Source organism: Tinamus guttatus, unplaced genomic scaffold (assembly GCF_059628265.1).
Source record: "Tinamus guttatus ecotype Peru unplaced genomic scaffold, ASM5962826v1 Tinamus_guttatus_pri_ptg000517l, whole genome shotgun sequence".
NCBI lineage: Eukaryota > Metazoa > Chordata > Aves > Tinamiformes > Tinamidae > Tinamus > Tinamus guttatus.
In genome coordinates this window covers 639,007-649,385 of record NW_028289051.1, presented here as the reverse complement: position 1 = coordinate 649,385, position 10,379 = coordinate 639,007, and the positions used below count along the sequence as shown (strand labels likewise).

General features: G+C 44.0%; 1 protein-coding gene across 1 annotated transcript; it reads right to left on the bottom strand.

Moving 5' to 3' along the window:
* Window positions 1-2,233: 2,233 nt before the first annotated feature.
* Window positions 2,234-5,641, bottom strand: RFESD (Rieske Fe-S domain containing). The gene is made up of 4 exons (XM_088533747.1): window positions 4,992-5,641; window positions 3,630-3,810; window positions 3,509-3,543; window positions 2,234-3,285 (listed from the first exon to the last, which is right to left on the bottom strand). Exons 1-4 carry the CDS (start codon window positions 5,082-5,084, stop codon window positions 3,016-3,018), a joined length of 579 nt encoding a protein of 192 aa, XP_088389873.1. The 5' UTR covers window positions 5,085-5,641; the 3' UTR covers window positions 2,234-3,015.
* Window positions 5,642-10,379: the final 4,738 nt, after the last annotated feature.

Here is a 10,379-nt window from a genome sequence, read left to right as displayed (position 1 = left end):
ACAGAAAGAATATGAGGAGCCATACTTCCTGTGAAGCTTCAAGCTGAAGGTTGTTTGTAGAGACAACAGTAATGGACAAAAAGCACCACCTTCCTCTATTCCAGATGGTGTATGAATATAAATAGTTCTACTAAAAATTAAGCATTCAGCACACAAAGCAGGTAATATGTGAGAAAACAGGGACATTTCACCTGGCATAGACCACTGAGAAGTGCAGGAACCTCTTAAGTTACCCTAAGAGAATAGGTGTGGATGGAGTAAAAGCACGGAAACAAAGCAGACTAACACTGCCAGTGTGGGTCATCAAAGAAGCATCTTGTAAAAGCTGTCCACAGAAGTGAACAGATTTTTTTTTCTGTTACAGCTAATACTGCCCAGGTGGCAGAAAAGCCCACTGTGATTAAACATGAATACAGAGGTTGGCATTTCTAATAAGCCTATTGTCCTTACATTATCTAGTTATCAGTGTTATTTAGAAAAAAAAAACATGAGTTTAGTTAAGTTCAAGCACTATTTCTTCTTGGCACATTCTCTATGAAGCCCTCCATGCTCTAACCTTCTAATAAAAATTCACATGAACACCTGCGTCACTGAAAGGGTACAAGGTGCACCTTTTTCTGACAGCAAGCTTCAGGTTTTCTTTGGATGCTGAGTCTCATGGAAAATACAGTGAGCACTGCAAGGTGACACAGTCTCCTGGGAGGTGCCAAGCATCCTGAACACCTACTACTTTTTAAAATTTGGATGATAGGGTCAGGTTCCTGGGTGCTGAGCTAGTACAGAGCTAGGAACACTGAAAGACATTAAACAATTAGAGCTACCACTGTACTGATCCTCTAGGCTTTCCTGGGCCAAAACAGCAGGTGACAAAAGCATGTTATTTCCCTAGAGCCATCTGTGCTAAGTAAGAATAGGGTTTTTTCCAATATATTAAGTATACAGCATCATAAAAACATGATCCATTTACTTGAATGGGGACAGAATGTGTCAATATCTTGGGTGTTAACGCAAATCAAGGCAGTTCATTTACAAGCAGCAATAAGGCCTGTCTTTGAATAACCTGTTTGTACTTGACCCTGGAAAAGCAAAAGAACTGCTTGAAAAGAAGTTAGAAGGATCAACTGATATTAACATTTACATTTCATCATCAGTTAAATTAGGTGAAGTAGAAGGTAAGAAAGGGAAGCACTATTCCCTTTCCCTCAGCATGACTCAGAGCAATATATGTTCCAGGTCCTTCGCAGTAGCAGCTGTATCACTTCACCACACCTCTATCCACTTCTTTCCCCTCCTATCACCTACATTTGGCTGCGAGAAGGGTAAGAAAGAAAAATATGCAAAACTGGTCAGTAAGTAACAGCAGTTTCTAGCAGATGAGCAAGATGTGATTCATCTGACAGAAGGCACGCATTTACACATGAATTACTCAGCACCATGAATTAACAGTCAATGAGAAGAGAGAAAGGAACATATTTCTATGGCATAGTTCTAAAATAAATTACAATAGGTCAGATTTACCTTTAAGTTTAGAAGCAGGCAGCCATTAAGTTCTCAATTTCTCTCTACTGACAATGAAAGCCGTGCAAAGGGACACAATCAGATGCAGACTTCTAAATGAAAACATGATGTATCACTTCATATAGTGATATAAACTGATACCATGCTTTGCTTTTTTCATTGTGATGAATCGAGTGCAGATGTATTCCTCTGCTCCTCATTATTTATAAATATATACTTAAATAAAAAGTGATTTTAACATGGACCTACTTATTATTCACATATATTAAGACAATCCAAGGAATGAATGGGAGAAACTCATACATGAAGACCAATTAGCTTGACACTGAACCTGAGTAAGACAGAATTTCTGCAAATAGCCTATAGAACATCAAAAATGCAGCCTGGAGCCAGGATGCAGCCATGTTAACAGATAAACAGGACAAGCACTCCGGGCTAAGCCATCACAGAATTTTTCCTGTGAACTTGAAAGCAGCACTCTTGGCTGCATGGAGCAGGGAGGAGGGTCTACCACGTCTCAGCCCGCAGCCCACTCTTCATGCAAGACAACACAGAGGGCAACTTTATCCTGAGTGTAGGCTTATCAGAATAGACCTGATATTTTACAGTGAACTCACATGAAGAAACCAAGCTTTAGATCTAAATAGAAAGTATATTTTTTAAAAAAATGAACATATAATAATGTGTTTAAGTTTTTTTTTTTTTTTAAAACACCCATGCACACATACCAACCAAACAAGAAAAAGGAAGAACCGCTACATGATATAGCAAATCTTTCTACATGAAAGCTTCTTTCTTACCCAGCAACAGAATCTGGAAGAATGAATTATGCGTGACAAGTACTAGCAACATTAGATGATATACTATTAAAAGAGTTCAGTGAGGAAGAAGAAGTACTTCTATGGAACCACAGTAATGACATATAAATAGGTAGAGAAGCACATTAAAAGCACGTTAAAATACGCTCACATACTGTATTTCTCTTTGTGAAAATCTGGCTCTTTAGATTAATAAAGGTCAGAAATTACTCACCTATCTAGAAAGTTTAAAATTTCAATCTGTCACTTATACAGAAGGCACTGTAAGTATAAACTGTTAAATATATAAATATAACCTTTATACCAGACTATTTAACTTAAACTTTTCAATGTGTTTTATAAGCAGTAGGAACTCTATACTACCCTGCCTTCTAAAAAATAGAAGAATACTAGCAAAATAAGATTTTTGAAATGTCAAATATTATGAAGCAGTCATAAGTCTTTTTGAAAGGCAAGAGAAAAACACTTCACCAGCACAAGATCAGGGGATTCTGAGAAGTTAGGAGCCTCTATATTTATCATTTCTACATTATTTAATGCTTTAACATAACATTACCATTAGAATTTTATCCAGAAACAATCTTTACAGCCACTTTATAATTTCATTTGATGCAATGATTCTTCATTCACCAGGATTCCACTTTATGTCCACTGCTTGTTCTGCTACTTGCGATTTGCTTTATTTTTCCGCAGTGAAATCACCATTACTTTTGTACTTGTCAGCATAATAGTCCGAGTCAAAGCTTACAGACAAATCTGGACGACTCACATAAATATTTCCGTTGTCTACAGTAACTTTATGAATCCTTTGTTTCACTCCTTTTGATAGCCATCGTGGTGTTGGTGATGGTTCCAAAGGGTTTATGGCTTGATATAATCCTTCTCCTGTTTCCAAAGTAATTTTATACTGATGCCAAGGACAAATAATACATGATTGACCATTGATATCCTGAAAAAGGGAAAAAATAAAGCAGAGTGAAAAAGTGAGCCACTCCATTTTAGCTTCTTGAGATATAAACATGTAAAAAGTATCAGCTTAAACAGACTGATAGGAAATATTCTTACATAAATGCCCATTTCTTTCAATGTTATTTTCAGATTAAATTATTCAAAAATGCATTAGATATCAAATGAATATATTTACATGCATTATTTTTATTATGCTTACATACCTCTATATCTCCAAGATGTAAAGGACCTCCTGCATCTAAAACACAGTAGAGAATGATATTAATTTATGTAACAAATTTCACACTTGTTACAACATCAAGATCAGATGTGCAAATATCTTACGGTAGCAGCGAGCATCCATAGCATAAAATTTCCCTTCATGGTGGAAAACAACAACTTCTCTGCCATTGACCTTGGTGGTTATTCTTTGGGACTTTTTTATGTCATCTTCTTTACCAATATACACAAGAGCATCACGCTCCATTTCAACTGTTCCTTTGCTCACGTTGTGCAAGTCCTTGTCCTTAAAACACACAAATAAGACACTTTATGTTTATGAATTCATGTTTGGATAACTACATATAGAATGTGTGCCTTTATCACAGAAAAGCCACTATCCATCTAACATGCAACATGAAAGGAAAATAAGTCTTCATAAAATTACCAATATGCACCTGAAACAAAGCACAGGAATTTGATAACAAGGTTTAGCCAAAGAGCCACATAGAATCCTTAAGGTTGGATGGGACCTCTAGAGGTCATCTAGTCCAACCGCCCTGCACACGCAGGGACACCTAGAGCACGTGGCACAGGACTGCGTCCAAGCGGGTTTTGAAGATCTCCAGAGAAGGAGACTCCACAGCCTCTCTGGGCAGCCTGTTCCAGTGCTCTGTCACCCTCACTGGTAAAAAATATTTTCCTTAAGTTCCTGCGGAACTTTTAGTGTTTCGGTTTGTGGCCGTTTCCTCTAGATTTCATTAACAGAACGGCAACTGGAAATACTAACTGTTGCAGACAGATATCTGAGCCAGAGAAAGGCAGTTTCTAAGTATTTGTTTATTTACACTTTAATTACCATCTCCTCTCAAAACCTATATGTAAACAAATGGAAGGATGCTAAATGCAAAATACAGCATTTGCTGTAAATGTAAATAATATTTACATCTAAATCCAGTATTGTTTAACTAATATTATGGCTAAAAATACAAATGGATATAACTTGATAAAAATTAAAAACATAATGGCTGCAAAAAGGGAAAAAAAATCGTTCCGCAAGAAGCTGTCTCTAATTGGGGCTTTTTAGCAAATGTATTCTAGCTTTCCCTTCCTCCCCTGATTTATTTCAAATGTCTAATGGACTCTGCCTTTCAATAAGGGGGAGCATAAACAAGTCTCCCTCTTTTGTCACAGAGTCGGAACAAACGTCTTGTCTTTGAGACTTTTAATCTGCCTCCCAAATGTGCTTACAGTTCCACTACAGCATAGTTAGGTGCTATGTTCCGGTTACCATAGAACTCCCCGTAGATGCACGCCACACTCGTAGCACAACCCCATTATCATCACCTCCCCAGGAAATCAGGCTAGAAAAAAATATCTTTGCACACCCTGAGATATAAGAGGATCTGCAGATAGATACACGCAAGTTGCAAAGAGCTACAAAGAATAGTGGAGCTTTTCGGTCACGCAGCAAGCCACACACCATACCTTGGATCCATACCAGATCACAAGAGAGATGAGGAAACACATGAAGAAATGAAGGCTCAGAATAACCAGGTCGAGCATAATGAGCTCCAGCATCGGCTCTCTTCAGCATTGCCACAACACCAAGGCCTGCTTTGTTCAGGCGCGTAGCAGCTTTTATCAAAGCGCTTCTTTACGTAAAAAGCTTTTTTTTTACCTTGCCAGATAGTGGGGCTAGCCCCAAGAGTGTAGGGAAAGGCAGCCTTTACGCAAGGCTCAGCACTGCCGGGGTGAACTGTGCCAGGGCTGATAAAGCCAGGACAGGACCTGGAGCTGCCCTGATAAGGGGGAGGCCCAGCTCCGAGTTGGATGTACTGCTTTGCTCTTTGCAAGCAACACTTCAGCACTGCCTCCCACTGCGTGAGGCACAGGCATTGAAAACCATGTTTTGAAGCCATTTATTAAGTCCCCATGAGTATGCCTGCCCAAAGACTGCATGTTTCTGAATAAGAGGTCATATAAACAACAGCATGGTATTTTCAAGGCCAGCTAGAGTTGATTATGCATAAATCAAATAAATAAGTAAGTTCAGATTCCTTATATTATAGATAAAGGCTCTCTGCCAAATCTTACCTAGAAAGCAAAATACTGGTTTTCAAACTCAAAAAACTATCCACTAAAACATTCACCTTTTTAAATATTATTTAGAACACAAGCACAGTATGGAGCAATCTAATCAAGAGATTTTTTTATTATCACTTTATACTATCTATATCTTTATATTTAACCATCTATAGTTTTACTACTTTTGAATAACTCTGTTGAAACTTCCCAGCTTGGCCAAGATCTTAAAACACCGGTGCCTGTACCTAGAAACATTTTTGTGAAGACACCAATAAAAAAGCTACACATATAGATATGTAAATATGTCCTGAGCAGTACTGAAATAACACTTAGCACCAAATTCCCTGTTCACGTAGTAGAGATTTTTCTACAGGCAGCCTGCATTTCTATACACATACTTACTATGCAGCCACCCAAGACTGAAGCCTGGCTGAGGCTGTTGGTGTGCTGTGCACTCCACATCTATTAACAGGAATAGGTATCAACAGCAAACTGCTTCATTTTGCAGGTACGCTGAGATGTGAAAGGTTAAACACTTATCTACTGGAAAATAAGCACAGCCCCAACCAAACCAAAACAACACCCGCAAGACAGCACCTACTTGTCAGTGCAGTACCAAGTTGAAACACTGTGGCAGGAGACTGCTTTCACTTGGGAAAGAGGAGAAATTAAAAGTCAGTAGCAAGAAAAGCCTGCAACTAGACTGCCTATTGCAAGCTTCTCATCCTTGGGGTGGAAGTATATTTGGAAACCACTAAAAAAAAAGGAGGGGGGGTTCAAATAGAAACTGAACGCTCAGGAGAGAGCGGACAGCAGCTCCTTGCCTACAGCTCCCTTCCCAGCCTGGGGGTGGCAGGAGGGCCTCATGAGGAGCCCTCGTGCCCTCCGAGCTGCTTTTCACATGCATCTCCGTGAGGCAGCTCCCGGGCACGACGTCGTTCGGGCTGCACTGCCTCTCCCGGCAGCAGCCTACTGCAGGGACCTGCTGCCCTCCGTGCCTGCAACCGCGCGATGCTGGCGGAGGCCTAGCGCTCAGCTGGTAAAAGGTCACCTAGTAAAATCACACGGAACTGGCATTTTATTTGCTTGCTCTCCCAGGGCTCCTTGGGAACAGGAGTTCCCATCGTGTGCTACGCAAAGTGAACCAAGTTGAAATCCATTCTGCTTGACCGTGCTGTTTCCAGGCGAGTAACCAGGCTAAACTGTGCAAACAGGGCACAGGGAGCAGGGCCGCTCGTGCAGGCCTCACCGCATCCCGGCAGAGCGGGGCGGCAGCGCCAGATCCAGCGCCAGGCCCTGTCGGCATCGGGGGGTTCCCGCTGCCCAGAGCCGCACGGAACCACCGCGCAATCCGAGCCGAGCCGAGCTGGGCCGAGCCGAGCTGGGCCGGGCCGGGCCGCGCCGAGCTAAACAACGACACAGAGGTAGAACGAACACCCGGACCCGACCAGACCCGACCGCACCGGACGGCAGCAGACGGCCAGGGCCTGCCGCAGCGAACGGCCCGCCCCCGCGGTTCTCCCCACCTACCGCGGCCGGCAGGGGCGAGACTACAGCTCCCGGCGGGCGCCGCGCGCGCGTAACGGCCGCGCCGGGGGCGTAACGGCCGCTCGGTGGCGTAACGGCCGCTCGGTGGCGTAACGGCCGCCTGGCGGCGTAGCGGCGCGGTCCGCCGCACGGGCGGGCGGGTGCGGGGCCTTCCCGCTCCGTGCCCGCCGCGCGGGGGCGCCGTGCGAGGCGCGTTCAGCCGCCGGGTAGCGCAGGTTCAGCGTGGCGGCCAGCACGGCGATTCCGTGACTCGGGACATGTGGTGAGGCAGGGTGGCTTTTCCCCGCCCCCTCCATCCTGCCCCAGGTGTGTGGCTGTCCATCCTCAAAAGCACGTGGCTTTAGAACACGGAATATATACATTTAAATGATTTTTTGCCCTAGGTTACCTAGTTAGCAAAATGTGACTTACCAAGCACAACTTAATTCCTGAATTTAGGAGACCTGATAAAAAGGTTAACCGCTTGAAACAAACGTGGAAAAAACGACAGAATTTTTGCAAGCTACTTAGTTATCAAAGTATGGGGAAAGCACGGTTTTAATTCCTGGAATGAACCAAAGTTAGAACTGTGTCTACCAGCTGAATTTAAAACATTTTGATTAAAAATAGGAAACCTATCCTTACATTCTTCCCTCCCCCTCGTCGAATCCCTAGGAGGATTTCCTAATTAGTTAGGGGTTTTTTTCCTGATAATTTCTGAGGAGTTCTCCGTCTCCCGCGCACCCTGAGCCACTTCCCCGCGCTGCTGCACGCCAAGTGCCCTCCGGTGGAAGCGGCGGCGATGAGCAGAGGGATGAGGACACGCTCATCCCCAGCAGCCAAGCACCGCTCCTCCCCGGAGCGGGCCTCCACCAGCGCCTTCTCTCATCTACAAAATCTGCTTGGGGCGGGAGAAACAGAGAAGTAAAAAACAGCAAAGCACGAGCCGCTGCGGCGCGCAGCCGCAGATCCACCGCAGGAGCGCGGCCTATAAAGGCGCGGGGGCCGCTGCCGCCAAACTTTGCGCCCGGCGGGAGGCTCCCGGCGGCGCCGCCGCCTCTCCCGGGGCCATGGAGGAGCCCTTGGCCCTGGGCAGCCCCTCCGCGAGCCGGGCGGCACCCGCAACCTCTCGTGGGCAGCCCGCGGGCACCAGGCGGCGGGGCTGGGCGGGCTGCAGGCCACGCGAGCGCTGCAGCTCACGCGGCTGCCGTCGCGCTCGTGGCTCGAGCTCGGCCTCGCCGCGGCGCCCACCGCGCCCGCGGCCCGCGGGAGGTGCCGGCCGCGCTGCGCATCGTGGGCAGCAGCGGGGCTCGGCGGGGCGGCCGCAGGCCGGGCCGGTGCCGGGCGCCGCGTCAGTGTGGGACCGCGGCACGGAGCTGTCTGCACCAGGCTGGCGTCGTGCGGTACCACGCGTTTTATCTGCGGTGTGTCGGAGCCTGTGTTCCTCTGGCGTGGACTGTCTTGAGAGGGTGGTTGTTGCCGTTTTTTTTAACTTGTTTGATGCATACTCCTGTCAAATGCTTTCAGAGGAGAACAGGGAAGAGGCGGCAGGATGGCTGTTGCTACACAAACTATCCCAACGTTTCCCTTTCAAAGCCCTGCTATTTGTCGTATTTACACGGCGCTCTGGGTATTTTGGTCGTACTTTGTGAATTTTTATGATACCTCATTTTAAAATAAAACCAGTCAGGATCCCAAGGATTTGCTGCTTGTTTTGTTTTTACTCACTATGAGTACAGTCGCCATCAGTTTGTTTCAGGCAGGCTGGTCACAATCCTTGCGTTTTTTAAGCATCTTGACAGACTGAAAGGGCATATTGCAGTGGCGTGTACGTGCGTGTCCTTGCACAGACCATACACAGAGCCTTGCAGAGCACAAGGCTTTAAAGTATTTTTGGATCTACTCCTGCCTTCTTGTAAGGAGGGGCAAGTAGTATACTGAGACTATTTCCTTCTTATTTAGATCCACCTGTTCGAGATTTCAGCTGTACCCTCTTCAGCTCAGTATGTTTTCACACACTGTCACTGCAAATGAATTTAAAAGCTAAACTTAGATTTTTCTTCGAGGTAGAAGGGTTCAATTTCTGTAGAGCGCAACAAATATAAACAGGCTTAATGTTTATAGCTAGTAGCATATGCACATCAGTACTATTGATACATTGAAGACAGTTCATACATATGCAAATTACTAAATTTCTGAGCAGATAACAGCAAGAGATGGAAGCCTGGATAGAGCCCACAGTCAGAGATTGGAAGCTCTCCCTGAGCCCCTCACCTCGCAGTGTGGGACACCCGGCTTCCTGGCTCCTGCCGCTGTCAGGGGTTCACGTCTGATTCGCATCCTGCTGGCCTTGAGCATTCACAACTCTGCAAGTATTTTTTTTCCAACTATTTTTTAATGAATCCCAGGGATAGAGTTTCCATAGCTACTCTAGATAGTTTGTTTTAATGTTAAACTATCCTTGTAGTGAAAAAAAAAATCCAGATAGGTCAGCAAAACAGCCCTCTCTGGAAAAAAAAAGAACAGTTTTCTTTTTCCACGCTTGTTAACAAGGATTTGTCATCTTCTTACATAAGCCTTATTCATATTTGAGGACTTGTCAAGGTTTCCCTCTGATGGTAGAAACAACTCTAATATGATTTGCATGTCCTTATTTGAATTATTTCCTTCTCGTCTGTTTACTTGTCTTACTGCTTGATTGTCTTAAATGCACAGCCAAAAACTAGAGTTAATACTGTAAGGATTCACTAGTGTTAAGTAGAATGAAATAATTACCTCTTGTATCTTACATATAAAACTCCTGTAAGTCATCCTAGAATGACACTTGACTCTCATCATCACATCATACTATTGATTCATATTCAGCTTCTGGCTCACTAAAATCTCTGGGCTTTTTTAATTTTTTTTTGCACAACACAGCAGCTTAGGCAGTTTTTCACAATTCTATTTTTTCCTTTTTACTGTGATCTGTTGAATGATCTGAAGTCAAGCAGACAAATTTGAAAAATCATTTTGAATTTTACAAATGTTATGAATCACAATTTGTACAGTTTACAAATTACAAATGCTTGATTTCAGATCACTTTTTTTTTTTTTCTTCCAGCTGAACTATTTTGCTTTTCAGGACCGCTTATGACTCTTCCAGGTTGCATTTTCATGTATTTAATGAGCATGATGTATACCCCTGCATTCAAATTGCTTATAAAAAACACCCAACAGGACTACATCAAATTTCATCAAGGACTATTTGAGCCACCTTCC